This window comes from Mauremys mutica, chromosome 3 (assembly GCF_020497125.1).
Source record: "Mauremys mutica isolate MM-2020 ecotype Southern chromosome 3, ASM2049712v1, whole genome shotgun sequence".
Classification (NCBI taxonomy): Eukaryota; Metazoa; Chordata; order Testudines; family Geoemydidae; genus Mauremys; species Mauremys mutica.
The window spans coordinates 18123013-18150190 of NC_059074.1; the positions used below are offsets into that span (position 1 = coordinate 18123013).

The following is a 27178-nucleotide window of genomic DNA, read 5'->3' on the forward strand; positions in this document are numbered from 1 at the left end:
AAGTATTTAGATGCCAATCACTTTACCTCAGATGCAGGAATTGCTTGGTGAAAATGCTGTGTCCGCTGTTATGCAGGAGGTCAGAAGAGATTATCATAAAATTCTCATCTAACCTTAAAATCTATGAAAGGGATGAATTTTTTTCAAAGAAATATCACCTGGTTAGATGTAGCAGTAATCTAGTAGTAAGCCTCCCACCCCCTCATACTGCTGTACAGGGGATCAGGGTTTGAAAATCACCAGTGTGTATCTTCCAGGTTGTGCATATGTGGGGGGTCTCCAGTGTGTATATATGTGGGGGGAGAATGTCTTGTGTGTGGGAGATCTTCCATATGTGTGTATGTGGGAAGAATTTCTCATGTGTCTGTATGTGGTGGGGGGCTGGGGTGGAGGGGAGAGAGGAGAATTACTCTTGTGTATGTATGGATCTACCTGAGTGTAGGGACAATTTATCCATCTTTGTGAGTGTGTGTATAAATATCTCCCCTGAGTGTATGTGTGTGGATTTCTCCCTGTGTGTGTGTATGTATCTCCCCTGAGTGAGTGAGTGTGTGTGTGGGAATTTCTCCCTGTGTTAGTGTATGTATCTCCCGACTGTGTGTGTGTGTGTGTGTGTAGAATTTCTCCTTGTGTTTGTGTTTCCCCTGTGTGTGTGTGTGTGAGAGAGAGAGAGAGAGAGAGAGAGAGAACTTATCCTTGTGTGAGTGTTTGTTTCCCCTGAGAGTGTGTGAGAACTTATCGCTGTGAGTGTGGCTCTCCCGGGGGAGGGTTTCTCCGGTGTGTGTGTGTGTACGTGGGGGCAACGTCTCTCCCTTGTGTGGATGAAGGGGGGGGGGAGGGTTGGGTATTGCCCCCCCCCGGGGAGCGAGAAGACCCTGGCGGGAGGCGGCGCCATGTGGGGAAGGGGCAGACACCCCGACGGCAGGGCGAGGGGCGGCTCCCCACCCTGCTCTCGGCCCGGGCCGCGCGTCACGGCGCCTGGCAACAGCGGGCAGAACCCAGCGCGGAGCAGGGCGGCCGGCGGGCGCCGAGCTCTCGCGGGATGTGGCGCCCCCCAGCCGGGAGCTCGAGCTGCGGCTGCCGCGGCCGGTGCCAGAGCGGGTCTTGCCCAGGGGAGTCTGCGGCGGGGGCTGCCTCGGGGCCTCGCCGGCTTGTAGCAGCTGCTCCGCCCCCGCGGCCGGCCGGATGGAGCCGCCGTGCCCGGCCTGAGCGCGGCAGCGGGAGGAGCGGCTGGCGGCGGCGGCGGCAGGACACGGAGCGGTTCCCCCGGCCCGGGCGGGCGGGCGCAGCATGGGTAAGGGGGCGCCGCCGCCGCCGCGCGCAGGGGCTGCCCGGGACCCGGAGCCGGGCACGGGCTGAGGCAGGAGAGTCCCTGGGGGAGGCCGGACACCCCCCCTTCAGCCCCCGCCCTCTCCCGGGGCTGCCCGGTCACTCCCCAACCACCCCCCCGCTGTCCTGGGGGGCGGCCGGCCGCCTCCTACGCCCCCAACCTCCCCCCGGGGCTGCCCGGGGCGGGGGCAGCCCCCATGTCCCCAGCCCCCCACCAGCTGGAGCGCCCTAGGCAGGGGGCTAGCCGGTCACCCCCTACGCCCCTCCCGCATGCCCTAGGCAGGGGGCCGGCCGCCTCCTATGCCCCCAACCCCACTCCCCCTGGGGGCTGCCCAAGGGGGGGCTGGCCAACTGCCCCCTTCCCCCATTCTCTCTCTCCTGGTCTACCCAGGGAGATTTGGGGGACCATTCCCTCTTCCCCTCTCCCTGGTTACCCATAGCTGGGACTGGGTATTTGTTCTTTCCCCTTACAACAGGGGGAAGAGGCATTGGAAGTGTGGCCCGTCTATTCTTAACACGTTGCATTGGTAAAGCCCCGCTGTAGGGCTTTAAATTAAGGCACTCTAAGCCAGGTGCAGTCAGTAGGTGGACCTTGGCTATACCTTGACCAAGAAATTTGGAACTTGACAAAAAATAATTGATTACCCCTGAAAAGCCAACATAGTGTTGTGTGTGTGTGTGTGTGTGGTGGTGGGGGGGTGTTAGAGCTGTAGTGTAGACAAGAGATTGTACTCCTCCCCTCCCCATGGCACACACAACAATGTCGGTGAGTTCCCTGGTTCTTCCCCTCCTGTGTACTTGGACACTTGCAGCCGCAAGGTTCGTGCATGCATTGTAAGCTCTTTGGGACAGGGACTGCTGTATCTGTCTTTGAAGCTCCATAAAGGAATGGGACACGGTACCCAGATATTTGCGATGAGAGGGAACCATAAGCAAGGGGATGGAAACGATGTAATTAAATGCATGTTACTAAATGTGCTTGCAATGGAGTTGTGTGTGTGGTGGGGTTAAGAACTAAATCCTTCCCATTGAGAAGGCCATGAAGGTTTGCCTGTTTTGTTTTTTGTCTTTTGTGTTAAAATTTGAAGCTTGCTGGTAGGGGGGAGAGTGTAAATATATGCGAGATGGTAACATCCAGATGTTTTGGTGCTTCTGAGATCTTTTCCCACTGGTGATTACTTTCCTTTAGAACAGTGGTTCTCAAACTTTTATGCTGGTGACCCGTTTCACATAGCAAGCCTCTAAGTGCGATCCCTCCCCTTTATAAATTAAAAACACTTTAAAATATACTTAATACCATTATAAATGCTGGAGGCAAAGCAGGGTTTTGGGTGGAGGCTGACAGCTCGTGACCCCCCATCTAATAACTTTGTGACCCCCCCCGAGGGGTCCCGACCCCCAGTTTGAGAACCCCTGCTTTAGAAGATACCTTAGGAAAAGAGCATCTGACCAATGATTAGACTTGTAGCCCAGCAATTGTACTTTACTGCTGGATTGAGGAACAAGCTGGGGATGATGATTGTTTTCTCTTCTGCAGTCTGCTCATATGTGACAATATAAAGGTTACATTTTAATTGGCTTTGAAGGTACTTACAGGAAATTGATATGCCTTCAATCTTAGCCATTCACCTGCTCAAAGTTATACTTGATTTGATACATTCAGTTATTGTTTTCAACCTCCTCCCAATCATGTTTTTGCATATTCTAACTTAAAAAGAAATCTCTTTTTGCATAAAAGAGCTTGAAGGGAAAGTTTGCTTTACAGACATGCTGAATTTTGCTGCTTCCAGGGAGAGCACAGAAGTTACTGCATTTTTCTAAGAGCTAAAGATCCAATAATGTTAAAAAGAAGCAAGAATGGCTCCAGATTGGTGCTATGAGGAAGGGTGAGGACTCTGATGTACTAGAGAAATCCCATACTTTGGGTTAAATGGTGCAGTCATTCAGGAAGAACAACTAAAGTTGCAAATGTGTAATTTTCATGAGGAGGGGTGTTATTTGGTGTTGGGTAAAAAAAGTCGGTGGCTGTACTTGGAAGAGAACTTGGCCATTCATCTGACAGAAAGAGATGGCTGATTTATTACTACATAACAAATATTGACAGATAAAGCAGTAATTGGAGGAAGTAGGCTAAGCTTTGTAAGGGCTAAATGCTGTTCAGATTAATTTTCAGAATCATTTGTTCAGTTTGGTTTTAACCCTATGTTCACTGATTTTTCTTATGCGATGGTAACTTTTTGTGCAAATGTGAACAGCTGAAAGTGTTTACAGTATATGGTTGTTTCATAATACTCTGGTTCAAATTTGTATGTGGAAGAATGGGTGGTGGTCAGTTTTCTAAACTTGATAGCATTCACATTGGGAAGTATATATTTGTGGTTGGTTTAAGTAGAGCAAATGATAAAGATAACAGCTCTGTGAAGGGAACACTAGAAGTGGTGATTCTGACTACAGTGGCATAATGCTGAGTCCTACTCTTTTTTTTTTGTAGGCAACATACATGCCTGTCATGCTAATCCTTCTCTTAAACTCCCTTCTACTAATACTCTTTTTGTCTTTCTGCTCACCAGTTAGTTATCTTTCCACACATTCCATTACTTGCTCTGTTTTGTTTAAGTTGCTAAACGGTACATCCTTTGGGGAAGAGACTCTTGCTTTGTATTTTATAAAGCAGGTTGTGCATTTATGGTGCTATGTGTAAATGCTTAATTTTTGACCAGAAGTGTGTACACTCTTAAGTGCATATACTGGATTTTGGACAGATTGTTTCCCACAAAAGACAGTGGGCCTTAAAGGAAGGAAACACCCATACATTTAAGCTACACATTTTGCATTGAAATTAGACAGTTTTGATATGTTCACACTCACATTTGTTTTGTGTTCCTTAAAACTATGAAAACAAAGTATATTCCATTACCGTATTTTCCGGCGTATAAGACGGGTTTTTGGGCTAAAAAACAACCCCCCAAAATCGGGGGTCGTCTTATACGCCGGGTATAAACTCCCGACCGCGGCTGGGATTTAAAAGGGTCTGCGCTGTCCGCCGCAGTGGGCAGCGCAGAGCCCTCTGACTTCCCGCCGCGGCTAGGATTTAAAAGGCTCTGGGCTCCCCGCCGCAGCAGGCAGCGCAGAGCCTTTTACACCCCAGCCGCGGCCGGGAGTCAGAGGGCTCTGGGCTGCCCGCTGCTGCGGGGAGCCCAGAGCCTTTTAAATCCTAGCCGCGGCTGGGGTGTAAAAGGCTCTGGGCTCCCGACCGCGGCTGGGATTTAAAAGGCTCTGGGCTGTCCACCGCGGCGGGCAGCGCAGAGCCCTCTGACTTCCCCCCGCAGAAGGGGGGGGGGTCGTCTTGTATGGCAAGTATATGGCAAAACTAATTTTTAATGAAAAAATTAGGGGGTCGTCTTATACGCCCCGTCGCCTTATACGCCGGAATATACGGTAATTTATTTTGTAATTTCATACTGCAACTATTTCTAATATCTCTAAAGTTATTCACTATTCAGCATGTTTTAAAAGCTGCTTCCTAAATTAAGTCCTGTTTTTCTAGTTTCACGGCTGATGTATTCACTCTTGTGCATACTTCTCTGCTTTGTCATTTGTGTCACTTATTACTAATTCTTACCTGCTTCTGAGGTGACGCTGAAATCATGAGCATTGTTGGAGACTGAGTCAGTAGTACAAATGGGCCAGTGCTATGATTTATTATGTAAGTAATTTGTTTTAAAATGCTACCAAAACTTTCTGAATTTATAAATGGTATAATTTCCATTTCGTATATGAAGGTTTATATCCGGTAAGTGTAAATCCTAGAAATATCACTACTGGATTGGAAAAACAACAATAAAGGCTTCAGAAGAAGTTTTAGTTCTGGTTTTCTGGCTAAATTCACTGATTAATTTATAGCATTGTCTACTTACATTTTCTTCATGTATTTGGGTACAGTTCTCTTTTTAGGAATCACTGCACTCAACCACTGTTATATTTCACCCCAGAAGTAGCTTGTATCATAGTTTGTATGTGTAAGTACAGTCGCTACCTTTGGGGTGGAACACAGCAACTGTTACAGCACAACAGGATTTCTGCAAGCATGTGTTTATATGTCAATATAGTTCGATTGCTAGGAACAGCTATATAAATAAATGATTGTATTGTAGTAGTAGTTAGAAGTCCCAGTCATGATTAAGGCCCTACTTTGCGAAGACATGGTCCTTCCTCTAAAGAACTTTGAGCCAAAGAATACAAGTGACGTATAAAGGGAGAGGGAGAAGATAAAGTATGTGTGTGTCTCTCTGTGTGTGGTGTGTGTGTGTGAGATTTTTATATACCGGTACACTCTCAACACAGATTTTCAAAAGTACTTGACATGTTAGCTTAACTGTCCACCATTGAAGTCAGTTAGAGTTTTACTATTGACTTCAGTGGGAGCACAGTTAGGACGACACCATTGAGCACTTCTAAAAATTTCCCATTAAGTGTTTTCGTATCACACATGTAATGTTTACCCACCATAAAGCACTATGGTTGAAAGATGGTATGCTATATAAGTGTAAAAATATCTGACAAGCAGTGCTTTGTGGTACTTCCCCCTTGTTGTATACTCCTTACCTTTTTGTTACTTCATTGTTTGATTTTTATATAAACTGGTTCTACTTTGACTAAATGACTTAGTACATCCTAATTTCTTTACTATTTCTTTAGAACATCAGTTCTTTATTTTGGAACCTTGTTTAATGCTTTTGTTTGAAACAATACTGATTATTATTCTGATACATTATTGTTAAATATGCAATAATGGTAATATCCTTCCTTTCCTGTATTGGACAATACTTGCCAAATTACTGTTTGGATATTAATTGTTATACTTCAATTTGAAAAAAGGGCATGTTTCTATACTGACTGGCAATTAAGAATGATTTATTGTTTGGTGTATAGGTTCATAAGCAGGGCTTTGGAGCTGTGCTCCGGCTCCGCTCCAGCTCCAGGCAAAAACCTGCAGCTCCACTGCTCCGGAGCTGCTCTGTGCGCCAGCTTCGGGCTCTGCTTCAAAGCGCTGCATTTTCATAAGATCAAACAACCATAAAGATTTAAGGTAACTCCCCATGGCCTTTGTCACTATTTATAGCACACACAAAAATATAGGCATGCTATTGATCTCCGTGGATTTCTAAATTTTGTTACTAACAATTTCCCCCTGCCCCTCAAGGTCAAGCTTCATACATCAGATTCAGAGTAAAATCTTATCAGCTGTTCTGTGTGAAATGGACCAAGCTAGATCATTTTACTTTAATTATACTCAGCTTTGATTTTTCTAAAATTATTAGTGAGAATTCAATGAAAGCATTACTGCAAAGTTATTACTTCTTGCTTATCTATTAATCAACTGAATGCAGGCAGTTCTTTGAGGAATTTTTTTATTGAGGTATTCTTTGCTCAATATACATTGAGTTTTAGTTTTGTTTAGCTTTAACCCTCAGAACAAATGAAAAAGTAGTGGCCCATCTACGCTATGGCTCGCAATTATACTAATATTGGAGTGATATACAGTAAAACCTTCCCAGAAAGACCACACATAGGAGTTAGCAAAAGTGGTCACTTGTGAGAGGTGGTCTGTCTTCAAAGGTTTTTTACCTTCAGAGCTGGGCGCCCTTCCAGCAGCTGCCTCTCTCCAGCTGCCCAGTTCTGAAGGCAGAGCAGAGAGCTGCAGCTGCTGGCTGAGTGCCCAGCTCTGAAGTCAATGCCACTGCCAGCAGCAAGGCAGAAGTAAGGAAGATTGGTTTCTCCTACAGGTTTGTTTTTATGGATGGGAGTAAGAAAATGTGGTGACAGGTGGTTGTTCTTCACAGTTAAATTATATGGAAAAATGTTTCGTGGCCTCTGCAGGTAGTTGCTCTTGGCAGGTGGTGTCTTTTCAGAGGCGGTCAGTCACTAAGGCAGGTTTTTCTATACTTGTGTTGGAAATGATGAGCAATTTTTTTTTTTTTGTAGACGAGACTCTAGAATGGATAGGTATATCGAAAAGGGTCTTTTAGAGAATGGGATTTGGGGTCTCAATGGAGACTCTAATATGATACTGTTGGGGGGGAGCTATGTCATTGTGAGGGAGAGAGGGATGGACAAAAGACCATTTGGGTTTGGGCCAAAGGTGGAGGAGTGTAGATGAAGGGTAGAAGGTAGGTGGTTGGGGATCTGACTTAGCAGTACTGTGAGGTGGAGGAAGTGAAGCCATGAAGCTCAGAGGAGACTGTGTCTATATTTTCTTCATTTGTTCATTTAAAAAAAAAAAACTTCCTCCACAGTAAGGCCCTGTAAGTTGGGGTTAGACTCATGTCAGCCTGTCCTGCAGAGAACAGAAAAATGGAATAGAATAGGAATATGGCATTGTGTACCTAAGGTATGTTCTTTTAATGTATTTGTATTTAAGATAGGAAGTGTCTGATGGAATATAACTGTCAGAGATTTTTGCATGCTTAATACTGCTCTAATGGTGTAAGAGACATTGAGACAGATCTGTAAGCACTTTTGTGATCTTTGTAAGGTACGAGATTACACAAAGGCAAATCCGTGAAGCAATTATGCACACTTTAATTATTTGGTAGTATAGTTCAATGTGAAAGCACTATCTAAAGAATTACACCCTATTATGGTGGTAACAGTTGAAATAATTCCAGGAATGGTTAGAAAAACTCTTTAACAAACAACTCCACTTAGTCAAGCTGCTAAAGTGACACTTATCAACTTGATAATCACACATTTATCTGGAAACTTTATCTGCTGTAGATACAAGTAACACCAAAGATTATTTTTCTCCATTTTTTCAGTCTCTGAATTTGATAGTGTTTTGTGTGTAATCAGTTTCTCCCTTTTAAACAGCGCTGTTCATCAAATGGGAACTGTTGAATTATTTTTTCTTTTAAAAATAGTTTTTTGACGTTTTGACAAAAAACAAACTGAAAACAAAAACAAATGTGGTTTCAGTTTTTCCCTCTTTCAGTTTTTGGTAGTGAAAATCAAAACACTGGTTTTGGAAAAAAAGGCTCCTTTTGTCAACAGTTTTGAATTAAAATTTTGACCAGCCCTACTTGTAAATATCAACAGGGAAACAGGCAAACCTTTAAATACTTGAAAGGGATTTTTCTAAATAAAAATCCGGAAATGCTATTTAAACATTGTTCTATCACAAAAAACAATATTTAAAAAATAGTTACAAAGAATTAAAATTGTCTCCTCACATAAGTTAGTACCTCACTATAGAGGTTACTCAAGTAGATATTCTGGCAGATGAAATTTAGGGAGGAGGTTTTGGTGAGGAGTTGAATATTCTGGGAGGGTTCACACTAAGAAAATGGCATGTGGTGTTTTCATGTCTGTTAAGAGGTGGAGGTAAACAGTAACAAACTGCCTTATTCACACTAACATTTTACCTCGTGTCTTAGAACATTAGCTAACCCATAGTAATTTTCTACTTTTTCCTTCTGAAAATGAGACCCAAACCTATGCTTTTCATCTTACTTCATCTTTCCCCACTTCTAAAAAAAAACAACCTCAAGCTTCCGACAGGTTTTTGTTTGTGATGTAATTGTTTTGATGCTATTATGTAAATTTCCCCCTAAACCCTTCTGGTTTCTAGAAAACTGTCACTTGCTATGTTAAATAAAAGTCTTGACATTGACTTTAATTCTCCTCCTATAATAGTTCTTGAGTAGCTAGAATGTTTATTTTCCCTACCTCAGTATCAACACATATTTTCGGTTTAGATTGCATATGGTCACTCTAGTTCTGGGGTCTCCAAACTTTGAGACGAGGGCCATATTAGATTTTTGAAGGGGCTCCATGGGCCAAAGCAACTGTGAAAGAAATTAAATATATGCAAAATCATTAAAAAACAACACTTCTGTGTCAGTGTTGTATTAAATTCTAAATCAGGTATAAAAATTAATCAGTGCAGGTACTGTGAAATCACACAATATTTGTCAACGCATTAAATATAATTTCACATTTTTTTAACTTTATTTCTAAAAACTCACATTTGTATCATACAAATACTGTTTGGTTCTATTAGTGCTGTAGTTAAAATATAATCATTATGAAATTGTTAATTTCCATCTTCTTTACTCCATTTATTGGAGTGTAATTAAGCATCTGGCTTGTATTTTTACTCTAAGGCAGGGTCCGTGCCTGCTCGGCTGCAGCAGCAACTTTCCCCTACGTTGACTCCCCTTTTGGGGGGACACTGGCTCCCAGAGGCACTCACCCCTCTGCACAACTCAGCTGTGCTGCCGCCCGGCATGATCTGCTGTTGGCAGCCCCTCCCCCTGCCTGCTCCGTGTGTCTACTCAGCTGTTCGCTTCTCCCCTGTTGGTTGGAGGGCTGAACAAATGGAAGCCCTGGGCCAAATCTGGCCCATCGGCTGTAGTTTGGAGACCCCTGCTCTAGTTGCACAGAATTGACTTTCTCTAAATAAACACACTCTTTATGAAGTGCTGTGTTTTCAGGAAATTTGAAGGCAGAAAAATAAACAGACATCAAAGGTAGTCAAAAGGATTTTGAAGATTTTTGGTCAGTATGGTTTTTTAATTGTCTGAATGACTTCACTTTTCTGTACTTTGAGTCTCTGAGCTTTCTCAGTGCTGAGACAAAGAGAAGCCCAAAATACTTCCGGATTTGTTCAAAGGAGACCAAAAGACTTCATTTTGTGGTTAACTGAAGTATACTAGAGAAAGCACTATTAATACATATGGGGTCATGTAGGGTATTAAACATTTATTGAATAAAATGAACTCATTACGTGAACCACAAAGACTTTGGGCTAGGGTTACTTTAATGAACACTCATTTGAAATTTTGACCAAACTTCAGGTTTTGAATGAGTAAGCTTTTACAAAGCCATAAAATGGGTAGATATGTGTGAGGCTTTCTGCTGGAATTCAAGGTGGAAAAAGTCTCTAAAATTTAAAACAATCAGTCTCTGTGCAATCCAGGTGTGATACACTGCTACCTCAATATAACGCCACCCGATATAACACGAATTTGGATATAACGTGGTAAAGCAGTCCTCCCGGGGAGGGGGTGAGGGACGGGGCTGTGCACTCCGGTGGATCAAAGCAAGTTCAATATAACACAGTTTCACCTATAACGCGGTAAGATTTTTTGGCTCCCAAGGACAGCGTTGTATCAAGGTAGAGGTGTAGTTTGTTCAAGTGCAGGTGAGCTGAGTGTGAAACTGACTAGCTTAGTGCCATTGTCTGTGCTATTTAAAAGATGAAGTGAACAAACAGCATAAATAATAAAAAACAGATAATATGAGTAATGAACATTTTGAATATTTGTGGTGGTATTTGTAACCTGGGGAAGAAGCTTGGATCTTGAGTTTGAATCCTGATCTTTTAACCAGATCTCCCCTACTGGACACTAGGAGAGGAACATGGGGGACTGCCCTCATGGATTCAATTGCAGAATTGGGACCTTACTTTGTAAAAATGGGTCCCATATTGACCCTACATTTTATACTTAATTTGTAAATAAGTTTCTACTGCGTTCCTTAAGCTTATTTTATTTGCTGTGTCTAAGTATTGTTTTTTTTAAATGACTATTTTTAACTTGATGGTGTTACCTTAACAGTGACAAAGTATAGTGACCATGGCACTATTTCTTGCTGGAAATAAAGTGTAGGCATGTTGAGTGTTTTTTAATTTACAGTTGTTTTTTTTGTAACTGTATATGGGAGCCTGTGAGTAAACATAAAGGAACTAAAATTATGTCTGGATGGTTATGGCCTCATCAGGAACACATCAGTTTACCACAAAAAGTGTATAGTTTTGTTCTCTCTATACTATTTGCAATACTGGTAGCACATGTCAGGAAAACTTTTGAGAACTGTGCAAGTCAAACCATGCAGTATAAGGTGTGTGGTTTTTTATTTTATTTTTATTTATTATTATTTTTTGTGGTAGTGGAGGTGAGAAATCCTCATCTACACTGGTCAGGGAAAGTAGTAAACTACATGAGTTTGTCTATACAGGAAAGATGCATTGGTCTAACAAAAGGTGTGATTTTAAAAAACAATAAACCTAATTTAGTTAAACATGGATAAAAGGCTGTGTGGACACACTAACATCAGCGTAAATGTGGCTTATTTTGGTTTAGCATAAACTATGCTTAATTTCTCATCAGTGTCATTATCTTCCTTAATTTTAACCTTGGTGATCCTGTGGATTGTTTGATTATTTTGCAGACTTCTTCTGACTTACTCAGTCTGTTGTTTTTTATACCTTTAGCTATTTGTTCTTTCAAATTTATTTTAGCAATTCTGATTTCTTTTACATTTTTGCCTACTGTGATTTATGTTCCTGTTTGTTGGCTTCACTAAGGTTAATTTTCAGAATCTGAAGGATCTTTGTTTGGCTCAGATTACCTTGCCATTTAGTTACATTGATGTACTTCTTGCCTTCCTGGTTCCTTTTTTGTTCAATACTATGGTGCCTTAGAGATTATCTTGTTTTCTTATGTAATCTCATGCCACATCTAAAGATGCCACTTCCTGTTCTTAGCCTTTATGGCCTTGACTAGCTGCCTCATCTGACTGCAATCTCCCTTTCTAAAGTTTAGTGTCACTGTGTCACTTCTTGGCACCTTACGTCTTTTGGTTTATTGGCTTATTTTGTTTTAGCTTAAATAGATTCTTTACCAATTTAAGATAAATAGAAATAAAACCTGTTTTAAACTGACTATGCAGGTTACCTTTTGCTCCAGTCAAATTGAATGATCTAACAGCCTCTTCTGTCCTTAAACTCTGTGATCTCTACACTCAGTTTTTGCACTGATTTGATTGAAATAGAAAAACTCATTTAGTTGAATCAGCACAATCCCCAGTGTATATGCAGTTATACTGATAGAAAGGTTGTATTGATTTAACTAAATCAGTTTTCCTACTGACTTTAGTTAAACTGGCACTCCTTTCTTATGTAAACAAAATTGTAATATGGAAAGGGCCTTGTGAAACTTTGTTGCACTTATTTCCTCAATTCCCTTCTCACTACTAGTATTAGGAATGCTTGTTCTTAGTTTTAACTTCAAATTTGATGCAACAAAATTTAATTCAGGATTTACTTAAACCATTGTGGATTAATGCCTTTAACAAAACAGAAATAATAAATATATACATAATGTCCAGAGGCCTTGTTTAATGTCGGCTTAACAGCAGGAAAGAGACGATAGAATACCAGATGTTTTATTTATAGTTGGGCCACAGTGTTGGAAAGGGATCTGTGTAGGTGGAATCTTGTGCCTGTGTGGATTCCGAGTGAATTTGGTGGGATCTATCAGGACACAAACCCTAATCCTTAATCACAAACAATAGCCACATGTTACATTTTTTTTTAAAATGTTGCACTCCAGTTTTAAAATTTGTCTGAAGTTATTATCACTGTTTTTTCACAACTGAGAAGCATTTAAAAAAATCTGAATGGCTATTAGTGTTTGTTGATTAGGTAGAATGCATCTACTCATGTGTCTGCCATCTCTCACAGGTTTATTGATCCATTACCTGCCCCTTGGTTTCTCTGTCCAGAAATGTTGGCGTTTCCCATGTTAGTGAAATACTATGTTAGTAAATGTTCTCTTCAAATGGGTGAACTTGTATATACTAGTTATGGGTAAGACTGCAATCCTTTCTTAGGATATGGGAATGGAATGAGTGAGAGTAGGTGAAGGCCCTGATCCTGGAAAGACTTATGCACTGTGAGTAGTATAACTGAAATCTAGTGGACCTTCTTGCAGTGCATGAAGTTAAGGGTGTGCCTAACAGTATGTCTACACTGCAATTAGACACCCACAGATGGCCTGTGCCAGCTGACTCAGGCTCACAGGGCTCGAGCTAAGGGGCTGTTTAACTGCGGTGTAGACATTCGAGCTGGAGCTCTGGCACCTTCACAGGATCGTAGAGCCCGTGATTCAGCCCTATCCTGAATGTCTACAATTAAACAGCTTTGTAGAACGAGCGCGAGTCAGCTTGCATGTGTCAGTCACTGTTTGTTTAGTTGCAGTGTAGACATACTTTAAGTCTTCATGAGAGTGGTGCTGAAGTCCATATATTTGCTTGTAGACTTGGCTGTGTCCTGCGGTACATATAATTAGTGCTGTTTGCTTTGCAGGAAAACACAGCTTCTTGGACGCTTCCTGTTTGAATAAAAACTCATATGGATTAAAATTAGCCATTTTTTCCTCCTGAAATAAACTACTGTTTGTGAAATCAGTTTTTGCTTTATTCAGAAATTGATTTAAAGAGATTTAAACTTTTTTCTTGAATTGATCATTCTTGTGATTTCTTATCCAAATAAGTAAATTGACGCCTTGGGCAGGTGCCAGCACACAAGTAAAATTTAACTATTAATGAGAATTGCATGTAAAGCAAAAGACAAGCATTTTATAAAATACTGGAATAAAGCCCACCTGGACAAGGAAACCGGTGATAATTTTAAGGTTCTCCAGCTTGTGAAATACCAGGGCTAAAATCATATGCCTACATCACTGAAAAAAGTGGGATTTGTAGCGTTTGCTTTTATTTAACAAATGCATTTGTGGCAGACTACAGTATTAGAAAACAAACCATGTTTATTGAAAATTAAGGTTGTGTCAAGACACATCTCAGGCACCAAAAACCTTAAAAGTATGGAAATAAAAATTTAAGGGGAAGACTTCTGAATCTCTTCCACTTTCATATTGCCTGCTGCACAGTTGATAACGTACTTCAACACGCCATACGACTTTAATGCATTCCAATAGATACACAAAAGCAGTACATACCTCACTTCAGCAATCCTGTACTTTAATGCAAAACCTTAACAGTGGCCTCATATTGCTTTCGTACCAATAGATGAGCGCATCTGATTGTCACACATTCCATGCATTTGGGAAGTTATTTTTCCTTAACGGTGCTGAGATCACTGATGTTTTGAAACACTACTGCTGCACCATAATATTGGATGTTGAAAAACAAACCAGTATTCTGATTACTGTCTTTTTTCATTAAGTACACTGGTATTGATAGTCTAATGTACATGATACTGTTCTGTTCAATCTGTATTCAACAGATAATACAGGTCAGATTAGAATCAATGTAATCGGTTGGTCGGGGCTCGACCCTCCAGCAGACAGGAGGGGAGCCGCACCGACTCACTTCTGTTCGCCTGCTAGCCTTTAGGAGTCACGGGGAACGACGTTAGGTCGCCGGGCCCGCTGGTGCTGGGGCTAGGCAAAGAGCAGTACAAATAGGCCCAGGCCCTCTGGAGCAGGGGCTGGGCAAACAACAGCTCAAATAGGCCCAGGCCCCCTGGAGCAGGGGCTGGGCAAACAATAGTTCAGATAGGGCCAGGCCCTCTGGAGCAGGGGCTGGGCAAACAACAGCTCAAATAGGCCCAGGCCCCCTGGAGCAGGGGCTGGGCAAACAATAGTTCAGATAGGGCCAGGCCCTCTGGAGCAGGGGCTGGGCAAACAATAGCTCAGGGGGCGCAGATCCTCGCAGCAGGAGCTGAGCAGCCACTGGCAAGTGCAGGCTTCTAGGCCTCAGCGCTGAGGTGAGGGGGGAGACTGCCACCCGTGAGTGGGGTGGCAGGGGGGGACACAGGCCCACCCACTCCACTGTGTCCCAGCCCGGGGCCCTAGCAGCGGTGTGGATCCGCTGCAGTCAGTGGGGATCCTGGCCGCAACACACTGACATGGGCACATCAGTGCCCTCAGCCGGACAGGGGTCGGCTACCCCCGGGCTACACTCCATCTCCCCCTCAGGGCCTACCTCGTCCGTCGTAGCCGGTTCCGGCCAGTCTGTTTGCATCGGCTCCGGCGGAGGGCTTGGCGGCAGGTCCGGCAGCTCCTCCGGGAAGTTGGGCCAGGGCTGTGCGGGCGGCTCCTCCGGGTAACAGCAAGGCCGAGGGGGCTCCTCGTCGTAGCGGGCGCTCGGCAAGCCTGGGGGCTCCTCCCAGTACCGGCTCCGGGGAGGTTCCGGTGGCTCCTCCTCGTAACGGGCACGGGGGAGCTCCGGCCAGGCAGGGCAGCTACCTGGGGCCGAGGAGGGCTCCCACCCTGGAGCTCCCGCAGGCACGTCTGCTCTCGGCGGTGGCTGGCTCCTGACTGAGCTTGGGCGCGCTCCTTTTCTACTTCCTGCCCCGCCCCTTGACTTCCGGGGGGCGGGGACTGGGGTTGGAAGTTCCGCCCACTGCGGTGTTGGCAGGGCAGTTCCCTCTGCTGGGCAGGAGGGGAGCCACACCGACTCACTACACACAATAACTCAGAGAATTTTTTTTCAATACCTACTGTCTGAAGTTGGTGGACTGAAAAACTATGCATTATATTCTCTAAAAGCTGCTTCTAGTTTCAGTTTACACACTTCACTGAAGTTATATGAAAAAATTACTTTATGATTTGTGAAATATTGGCGGGCCATCTTCATGTCATAATTGGTTGGTGTGTGAGAGAGTAATAAGAATGTTGTGAATAGGGTCCAATATCTCATGACCAAATAGAATTGTTTCATATAATGCATACAAGTTAACATACAAAGTTGAAAATATTGTGATGGATGGGTTTAAAATCTTGAGTTAGACTGCTGAGAATCACAGTTCTTCTGCATTGTAGGTATTGTACCACCGTGTAGTCAGTTAACAGCTGATGGATTATTAATACTGTTTATTAAAGTAGTTCCTAGGGCCAGCTGAGAATGGGGCGCATTGTGCTAGGCACTGTACAGATACAGAGAATAGATGGTTCCTGCCCCGAGAGATTGCAATCTAAATAAACTAAACAGATGCAGCATAAGAGAAAGGGATGTAACACACGAGCAGTGTGGTGGTGGTAAATATTGTTAGCTCTGTTGTTTTTCTTATATATTTTTGGATTGCTTTTGTTAGGCAGGGATAAGTTAAACAAAGACAGGACAAGGAAAGGGGAAGTGAGAGGGATCAGGAGGAGAGAGAGAGAGCAGGAGAGGAGGAAGGGCTCATAAAGTGTGAGGTTGAGCTGAAGAGGTTCAGATTGGAGCAAACAGCCAATCAACATGGTTTAGAGAATGCCTATTCAAGACTTTAGAAAATAATATCAATGCTATAGGTATAGATTGCATTTCTCTAAAGCAGTGTTTCCCAGACTTGGGATGCCGCTTGTGTAGGGAAAGCCCCTGGTGGGCCGGGGCAGTTTGTTTACCTGCCCCGTCCATAGGTTCGGCTGATTGCGGCTCCCACTGGCTATGGTTTGCTGCTCCAGGTTATAACAACCAACAAGAATGCACTTTTATGTAGCCCATCTGATGGTAATGCTGGTTTTGGCAGGATCTTTTCTGTGAGTCTATGCACAGTTCGCTTTATAACCATTGTTGTACCAATACATTATGGGTCTCCCATAGCATCTCACCCACAGTGTCTAGTGCTATTCTTCCGAGTAGAGACGTTTTGAGTAACTTCCAAATATGAGGCACTGCATTGTGCGACAGTTCACTGACCCTGGGTGGCTGCAATGGTCTTGATTTCTCATTCACTGGGAGAAGACTTGTATAAAGTTCATAGACTTATGCAGACTTAACTCAGCAGATACTTCCAGGTGGTTTGTGAGATGACTACTATGAAGGGAGAGCAAGATGTTTTGTATTGTAAGCTCAAAGTGTCCTAAGCAATGTCTTGCATTGGTTTTAGCTTAATGGTGTTACTTTTCATTTCATTTACATTTCACCTATGCTTGCTTTCAGGTGAGGTATTGACATTCAGATACCACCAAGATAGGTGCCTTAGCAATACCTGAGAGAGACTAATTCACTTGTTGGCCTTACGCCAAAGGTGCATATATTAATCATGTTTCAATGCAAGATAAAATGAAGGATAAAAGAACATTTCTTCTTTTTGAAGAGTGCCTCCAAACATTTAAATATTTAAAAAAATCCTTAGCTATGCAACATCTCTAATTGACTGAAGAATAATAGAAATTGCAAAGAAAATGCAAGGCTACATGTGCATAAGCTAGCTGCTCTTATTGCATTCTGTGCAGAAAACTGCTGCATAACTTCATCACAAGAATCAAGTGTGTATCTATAAATGAGGGTGGGCGCAGAATCTCTTATGAAAATGTAGGATTTTTGTATGAGAGGTCTGAAACACAAGAGCAGTACTATCCCAGTGTACAGCATTATCAGTGAAGGATTATAGGCAAAGAGAGTAAGGACTGGCCTACACTACAAAGTTAGGTTGGCTTATCTATGTTGCTCAGGGCTGTGAAAAATGTCATGTTCTGTGCAATGTTAAGCCAGCCTAAGCCTCAGTGTAGACACTGTTAGGTTGATGGAAGAATTCTTCCATCAAAGTAGCTACAGCCTCTTGGAGATGTGGATTTACTACAGTGACAGAAGAACACCACTTTAAATAAGACTGTTACAAAAGATGGTAAGTGAGGTGCTCTCAGTAGGGGCCAAGAATAGCATCCAGGTCATATAACTAGTCTGCCATTTCCAAGGAGCAAACAGGAGAACATGCTAAGCTTCCTATCAAAGCGACGTCCTTGGACCCCAGTGGGTGTGGCCCACTGATGTTTGGTATTTTCTGTAGTTAGTAGATGTGTTAAACTGTGAGTCCTAAACTTTTTTTTAAATGTAGTTCTTAGTAATTGTGTGTATAATTGTATATTGCATAGTCTCATGTCTGAACACATGACATGAAATCTTATTCTAATATGCAAGGGGGCTCAGTCAAAAGGACTTATCAACATCACAATCTTGGCCACAACTAAAAAAAGCGCCTATCTTGTGGCATCCAAGTCCGTATTTAAGTGCCTAAATAAATGGCCTGATTTTTGGAAGTTCCGGCATCTAGCACAAAGCTGAGATAATAGAAGCAGGAATGAAACCCAGATCTCTTATAGAGCATAACCTACCACTTGGTCATTAGGCAGAACATCTTAAAAACTATGCGATATAATCCCACCACTGTTACTAGAGAATCAATAAGCCTAGGGCATTTCTTGGGCCAGGCTGGTTGACCCTGGTCCTGTGAACACTTATTCCTATGATGAAGTTATCTATTTATGCTAAAGTTAATCATTGAATAGTGCGTGTAAATTCAAATGTATAAGTGTTCGTAGGACTGGGGCCCAAACCATTTTGAGACTACCAGGAAGCACTTATATATCTGAATTGTTTTGGTTTTGTGCCATTGACTTAATTTTTATAAGCCATCGCACAAGTAACAAACTGAAAAGTGAAACAGGGTGAGCATGGAATGGAAAGCATGAGGAACAGTCTACACTGACTAAAAAAGATATGCAGTACTGCAGCTATATAAACTTGGTATATACAGTAGTTAGTGGTGCCCGCAATTGAATATGAAGTCTTTTAGAAACACTTCCCCTATTAATGATTGCACAATCAAATAAATATACTTTGGGATCTTTCAAAGGTCAACAGCCTAGGAACATTCAGAGCATTGCATGATTTTTGTTTCTGGAAATGGAGGGAACACTTTTCCCATGCTCAATATGGAAAAAATTTATGAAAATTTAAAAGCATCAACGGCAGATTTTTGTAAACAAGGCAAAAATACTAGTTGTCATTCTGAATTAGGTATGTGCCAAATTTTAGTTCTTCTATCAAAGCAGTTGTGGTGTTTTCAGAGGGTGGAAGAAGCTTTCCAGATGTTTTTTAACAGGAAAGAGCTTTTAATTCACATTTGTATAACTCCCGGGTTCTTACTCTGAGGGTCATGATCACCCTCTTGGTCACTATTGCTAGATGAGGGGGACCCTGAAACTTTTTTGTTTGTTTTAATATGAGGTCATGATATGGAAAAGGTGAGAACCAATGGGGTACAACTCAAACAGCCACATAGATTTTATAAAACTTTCTAAAAATACTCACTTTTGATTAAGACTAAGCAAGAGAAATTTCAGCTTCAAAGATATTTTTTGAGTTTATAAGCAACTGAAAATACAGTAAAAGCTTTTTTATCTGGCATGTTAGAGGAATGTGGGTTCTAGTAAGTGAAGAATTCTGGTTAACTAAGAGGGAGGGAGCTTGGGTGTGGGAGCGGGCTCGGGGCAAGGAGTTGGGGCATGAGAGGGGTTTTGGGATGCTGGATCTGGGAGCGCTCACCTCGGATGGCTCCCCACAAGCAGCGACCTGTCCCTGCCCCAGGCGGAGGTGCGGCTAGGTGTCTCTGCATGCCGCCCCTGCCCCGAGCGCTGGTTCTGCAGCTCCCATTGGCCGGTAACCATGGCCATTGGGAGTTGCGGGGGTGGCGCCTGTGGGCGGAGGCATCACGCAGAGCTGCCTAGGAACACCAGGGACAGGTCGCCGGTTGTGGGGAGCTGCCTGAGGTGAGTGCCCCCGGATCCCGCACCCACTCCCGAGCCCCCTCCCGTACTCTGAACTACTTGTGGCTGTTCCTCCACCTAGGAGCAGCTGGGACATGTCACTGCTTCTGGGGAGCCATGCAGAGCCAGGTAGGAGCCTGCTGGCCCTGCCCAAACTGGCCTATAAACCGGACTTTCTATGAAGATTATAAATGCCGGTTTATAGAGCCTTCCAGTTGGTACACAGATTCTACTGTACTAATTTTAGAATGGACGTGCCAGTCAACTGTTAAGTGTAATGTTGCTACTGCAATACCGTAATAACATGTGAAGAGGGACTGGATGGCTTAAACTTTTATTTATATAGTACTCCAGATTTAATCTCACTAAATATTGGTTTTTGGCATTGTTCCATTTAAGCAATTTTGAGAGTCACCTAGAATGCTTTTACAGACAGATAAATAAAATTTAGAGGCAGTTTGAGGCTCTCAACACTACAGTATCTCAGCTGGTGTTTGAGGAGATATGATCACCTTTTGTTAACACAACTTGCAATCCTATGGAACCCTTGGTATTCTTGGCTTTCTTTTGATATAAAACCAGTAAGTTTTCTACCTTCATTTGGTAGAATTTGTGATATTTTCTCACACATTTGACCCTCCCCATAGTTACCAATTCGTCTCGCTCATCTCCATGTGTCTTGCATTGAGCGCTACTTGGGGCTTCAATTGAAGAAACTGCACAATACCGCTTTCCACTAAGCAGAATTTCTCACATGCAGCGTCTGACCTCTGTTCTCCTGAGTGTGCACTGGCTGTTGGATAACTTTGAGTGCAATTCAAGTTTTAGTTGAGATCTACAAAACATTTTCTGGGTTATATCTTGGCTGCTGTTGAGAGCAGCTGAGACTCACAACTCAGCAGTCTCTCCAGTGAGGAATGCTCAGCTAGAATTCTGTTCCCCAGCTGGTTTGGTAGTGAGAGGTTGACCTTCACAGTATGCTGTAAGTTACATCTGTTTAGGGTTTCTCTGAGGGTATGGCTTAAGGAGTGGTTAGCTTTTGGGAGATGGTTCTGTAATTCTTATTGCTAACTTTTGTTTTTAGTGTGTTTTAAATGGTATATGCTCCAACAGAACACACATGTTTTATCTCTGGAAGGCTGATCAGAAACATAGCACAAATTCTGTGATACCTTTAATTTCTCTCCCAGTCTTCTTGCTAATTGTCCTGAAACCAACTTGAAAATTTGCTACTTGAGTTAGCTACCGCAGTAACATTTTTCAGGGCGTTCTTTGCTTCATGTTATTTAGGCAGTTTTAGATCATGGGGAAAAGCATGTGTTTTGTTTTAATGTAGGCAGTTTGATGTTTATGATATATTATTGTTCAGTCTCCTCCGTTTACTTGCTCATCTCCAAGTTCCCCAGCACCTTTATTAGAGATGTTGTCATACTAAAATTTCGTTGTAACTCAAGTTGTTTATTGGGTAGGTCATTGAAACATTCCTGGTGACCTAAAAAGTGCCAGGCAAAATCCAGGGTGGATTTCAGATGGACCAGCTTTATAGCAACTGAATTCAAGATTCCTTTGCTTGAATTGTCTAGTTAGTAATACTCTATATTTGTTTTTGTTTTCCTTTTTTAGGCAGGCTGTCACTGAAAGAGGAAATGCTGGCATAAGCAGAAAATGCCTGTGGTAGGGTGGGTGTTGGTATATCAGACAGAGCAGAGGAAGAATGGCAGACATCCAAAAAAGCAGAACTTCATTCTGCCTTATCACTAAGTCAGTGAACAGAGTTGGCCAGGGATCATGTCATCTTAGAACTGACTCTTAAGGTCCTTGTGGCTGAGCAATGGAAAGTTGTTCTTGAGAAAAATGTCCAGTGGTTAACATTAAATTGCCACAAACTTGGCCAGCTACTGCACAACTGCATGTCACATGTGAATGTAAAAATAAGAAGCTTGAGAAATTTCAGTGAATGCTTTAATGGAATCAGTGAAGCTACCTATCAGAACCACAATGTGCCCAAATGTTGATAGAGAACATGTTGGTGCTAGTGAGTTAGAAAACATACTCCAGCTCCCTTATAAAAACGTACAAAAAGTTTAAAATTAACTATATAAAATAATTGAAAAAAGAGCATAGTTCTTAACTGTAGCCCAGTTACATAATATAAAATGTTACGCCTTAGAGAACCCCACAATAACAATTATCTTAGATTCTAAACCTCCTCCCCCACCCCTTGCTTTTTGGAGGTAACGTCCATGCGAACATAAGACATATTGCATATCAAAGTATTTAATCAAAAAGGGAAGTTGGCAATAGTCAGGCTTCTACTGCATAGACCTTGCATAGTAAAAGACATAAAATAGTAGCCACTGTCATGGGTAAGAGTTGAAGTTGAAAAGTAAAGTATTATTAATTTTGTGCCTTGTTTAAAACTGTTTTGGATCAGGGTGGTTTTCAGAAAGGTAGTAATTATTACATGAATAACTCTGTAGATTCTATTTATCAAAGACAAAGTAGCATCCCCAGTGAATATTAAGTGTGTACACACACACTTAATATTCACTAAGGCAGGGGTGGGCAAACTTTTTGGCCTGAGGGCCACATCAGGGTTGCGCAACTGTATGGAGGGCTGGGTAGGGAAGGCTGTGCCTCCCTAAACAGCCTGGCCCCTGTGCCCTATCCGCCCCCTCCCACTTTCTGCCCCCCTCAGAGCCCTCAACGCATCCAACCCCCCTGCTCCTTGTCCCCTGACCGCACCCTCCCGGGACCCCCGCCCCCTATCCAACCCCCCTGTCCCCTGACTGCCCTGACCCCTATCCACCCCCCCACCCCCTGACAGCCCCTCTCCCCCCCCCGGGACTCCCAGCCTCATCCAACCGCCCTCTGCTCCTTGTCCCCTTATCCAACCCCCCTGTCCCCTGACTGCCCCGACCCCTATCCACCCCCCCCGCCCCCTGACAGCCCCTCTCCCCCCCCCGGGACTCCCAGCCTCATCCAACCGCCCTCTGCTCCTTGTCCCCTTATCCAACCCTCTCTGTCCCCTGACTGCCCTCCTGACCCCTATCCACATCCCTGCCCCCTGACAGGCCCCCCGGGACTCCCACTCCCAACCATCCATGTTCCCCATCCTGTGACCACCCCCCCAGAACCTCCGCCCCCTCCTCCCTGACTGCCCCCCAGAACCCCCCGCTTCCTTATCCAACCCCCCCAGCAGCAGGAGCTTGCAGGCACGACACCTGGCCAGAGCCATCTGTGCTTCCCACGCTGCCCAGCGGGAGTGGTGGGCCAGAGCACGGCCTGCGTGGTGGCGGGGAGGGGGGGACAGCAGGGGAGAGGCGAGGGACTAGGCTCCCTGGCTGGGAGCTCAGGGGCCAGGCAGGACTGTCCTGCGGGCTGTAGTTTGCCCACGTCTGCACTGAGGGTGCTACTTTCTCTTTGATAACTATTATAACAAGCCATAACGTACATTCAGTATCCTAATGATGTAAATGATTTGTTGTGCTACGGGTGAATGTGCTGTTCCTTCTGGGTGACTCAGTATACTGTTTGCTTTGATTTAAAGGGACATTAGTTTGAAAATCTGTTTTGTTTTAAAATTTTCTATTTGGTATACAAGGAAGGAATGGGCTTGGAAGACACCTAGGCTATGTCAACCTTAGAGAGCTTACAGGGGCACAGCTGTACCGATGCAACTGCGCCGCTGTAAGATCTTTCGAGTAACCACTCTATGGCAATAGGACAGAGCTCTCCTGTCAGCATAATTAAACCACTCCCAGTGAGTAGCAGTAGCTATGCTGGTGGGAAAAGCTCTTCTGCCAACATGGCACTGTGCACGCTATCACTTATGCCGGTCTAACTTATGTTACTTGGGGGTGTGTTTTTCACACCCCTGAGCGACAGAAGTTTTGCTGACGTAAGTGGTAATGTAGATGTGGCCCTAGTGTTGGCTAGAGCCACCTGTCAGGCCCTGTGCACATGTGTTAAGGCTTAGGGGGAGTAGAAAGGCAATGATAAACTCTGCCTCTTGTTCCTTAACTTTATTGTAGAGAGATTTATTCTCTCATCCCATAAGTGCATAATAAATCTGATTGATTGAATTTACACCAATGTGAAATTGGAATTAGGCTTAGTCCTTACCCTTGTTGAAGGGTCAGGTTATCTGGCGGTATTTGTGGTTAGGATGTGCTTTTTCCTGTCAGCTGCAGAATGATGACCTGTATTTTGTAGGCCATGTAACGCATGCTATTAGCATTGAATATAAATGGCAGGTGATACTGAAGGCAGGTACAAGTACATGCAAACCTACTGTTACTTACTAACTACCAACCTTGCACGTACTGTTCCCGCCACCAGTGAACACAAACATAAGTAAAACTATTATATCAGCAACTTATAACTACTCCTAAGCAGCGTAATACTTTTATTAAGATTTTACTACATTTATAATACTGCAGCATTGATATGACTTGAGATCAAATTATCCTGACACTACCATTTGTAATACTGTATTGCCAACACAACTTGAGATCAGATTAGCTCGAGCAACCCAGACTTCTTTACTCTGTTACTTTATACTGCATGCAACCAAACTTTTTTAGTTCAAAACCTTACCCTGCCGAAAATATGTTACCCTTTAGTCGACCGCTCTCTGAAATGGCCAGCTACAGATAGTCGGTGTGATTCAGGTTTGCTTGGTTCACGGGGTGTGCGTCTGACCGATCAAAGAGAACCCCCCCTTAGACTAGTGGTTCTCAAACTTTTGTACTGGTGACCCCTTTCACATAGCAAGCCTCTGAGTGCGACCTCCCTTATATATTAAAAACACTTTTTTATATATTTAACACCATTATAAATTCTGGAGGCAAAGCAGGATTTGGGGTGGAGGCTGACAGCTCGCGACCCCCCATGTAAGAACCTCATGATCCCCTGAGGGGTTCCAACCCCCAGTTTGAGAACCCCTGTCTTAGACCAAGACGCGCACACAAACCCACCTGAGGCTCCACACATCTTATCTCATCTACCCGCTGTGTTTTGAAGCAGGTCAACCAGTCAGGCCAAATGTTTACTCTGGTAGTTGTGGTTATTTTGAAACTATGATCTATGCACAGCTCATATTTTCCGAATACAGTCAATTGTTCTAATTGTGGTTAATGTGTCAGACACAAAACATTTGAAAACAGCCCAAAGAAGTACTGCTTTACACCTTGACTACAGGTCTGCATTAAAAATATTTGAATTGGTCTAAAGAAGCACTTGGTTGCTTTACACCTTGACCACAAGTCCGTATCTAATTTTGCAAAGCCTGCGTTTTTGAGCTAACCACAAGTCTACAATATTTTGTAGTTCGAATTTGCTACGCCTAATATTGCAAAACTTGCTTTTTGCAGCCAATCACAAGCCTACAATATTTCCTAGTCTCAACTTGCTACACTTGCTCTGATTGCTATGCTTGACCTCTGAGGCTTCCGGAAGTTTTAGGCCCAACATTGAATAAGCTTGGCAATACTTTTTCTTGATAAGACTTTATCACAGTAATCACAAGAACCTTTTTGGCATATGATATATTCAAGAGCCAAAACACTCATCTTATTTTTGATGGGTGACACTCATTTCCACTTTCCTAGAACAGCGAAATGTTTCAGCACAGTTTATGATATAGCTTAGTAGGAGCTTTGTGAAAGTACAAAAATAAGTAATTTAAAACCATCACTGCAGGGATAATTGAAAGTCCTTTAAAGCAGCCATGCAAAGGACTTTTTTAAAATCTGGGTTTGTGCTTTTTTTGTTGGCTGCTATATGATGTACGAAAGGCTAGATGGGTTAAAAATTGAACAATATTAAAACAGTGCTCAGAAGCAAAATATCAGGAACATCAAGTCATATCTTCTTGAGCTTTTTTTTGGAGGTGGTGTCAGTTGTATGTTGGTTATGAGCATTTTAATTGACAAGATGGGACTGTTGAAAATTCAGCACAGATATTCTTCCAACCTATAGCTTGATCATCCTGAGAAGCTGTCAGGGAGCCACAGCAGGTTTTCTGCACGAGTTTGGCCCTAGAAGGAGTCAGAGCAGGCTGGAGGTGACTCTAACTTATTCCAGTGAAGGATTGCCATGGTGTAGCAGAGCTCCTCTGTGGCACGCCTACTACACCAGGAGTAGTGGTAGTAGCAGGCTGAGGAGCTGTCTGTCAGCGTTATGACACGGGGGAGTTCACCTCTGTCCATCTCCTTTGTACTCGCTTCTTTGATGAATTGGCTGCTAAAGACTTGATGGTTTAAAGGGAGTAATAATGGTAAATGGGGGAACTACAGAAATTCTGCATCCTGCCTAATTTATTTAGGGTGAGAAATTACATTTTTGTAACTGGTTTCTTTAGTGAATCAAGCTTAGTTTGTGTGTTTTGTTTTATTTGCTTAGTAATCTGCTTTGTTCTGTTTGCTATCCCTTATAATCACCTAAAATCTGTCGTTTGTAATTAATAAACTTATTTCTTGTTTATAACATAACCCAGTTTGTGCAATCCACATCGGAGTTTGGGGGCAAGAAGCTGTGCATCTCTCTCTTCACGTTAAGGGAGAGGGTGAATTTTTATGAGCTTACGCTGTGCAGATTTTTCTGTCCAGAGCAAGACAGTATACCTTTGGGTCTGCACTCCAAGGGAGGTGGGCACCTGAGTGCTGGGGCAAGTCCCTTAAACTGAGTCTTCCCAGCGCTGATCTCAGTGTCTGTGTCTTTCTGCAGCTGGACATGGCCTTGTCTGTGTGTGTGCTAGAGCAGGGGTCTCCAAACTTTTTTGATCGCGCACCCCATCAGTAAAAATTTTTTGAGCACCCCCCCCCCCCGCCGCGCCAACTCTACCATTTTTGCCGAAGCACCAAAAAAAAAAAAAAAGCTGCTCGGACTCCCGCCCGAACTGCCGAAAAGTGGGGGGGAATTAAAAAGCCGACTTTCCAGTGTGTCAAGCAGTGAACAACACGTACTTGGAGATCAGTGAGTTCATGCTCCTCCCCCAGCACCCTGCTCTCTGTTGGCAAACTCTGACTCCTGCCTGATGAAGTGCAAAAAAAAAACCAAAGAAAAAAACACTCCTCCTGCCGTATACCCCCAAGGATCCTCTTGTGCACACCCCACTTTGGAGACAACAGTGCTAGAGGAGGCTTAAGAGACTGGCTCAGCAAGACAGGGTAAAGGGGGCCCAGGCAGGTGGAACAGGCAGGCTCAGTGGTATCCCAGTACATCAGATGTCTCCTTACAGGGGGGCAACCCGTCACAGTGGTATAAACACTCTGCTTGGCAATGGAAAGGCTGTCTTAATGGACACGAGTGATTAATGGAATCATCAGACATAAAACAGAACTTTATTACCAAACAAGATACAAGTTGGCTGTATGCAATTCTCATTGTTTTTGTGCAACAGATGTATGCAAATATATTGCCAGGGTTCCCATGACTAAACTTTGCTGTGTCCAAGTTAAAGCTGTTTTCTCCATGCACATTATGCAAACTTTAAACATAATAGTGTG

The 27178-nt window shown here is 43.3% G+C and overlaps 1 protein-coding gene across 1 annotated transcript in view; it reads left to right on the forward strand.

Moving 5' to 3' along the window:
• Positions 1 to 1078: 1078 nt before the first annotated feature.
• LOC123367048 (CD2 associated protein) overlaps positions 1079 to 27178 on the forward strand; it is a 126020-nt gene continuing 99920 nt past the window's right edge. Inside the window, exon 1 of the mRNA XM_045011044.1 lies at positions 1079 to 1294. Within this exon, the coding sequence (XP_044866979.1) occupies positions 1291 to 1294 (4 nt within the window). The 5' untranslated portion in view covers positions 1079 to 1290. The remainder of the gene's footprint in view (positions 1295 to 27178) is intronic.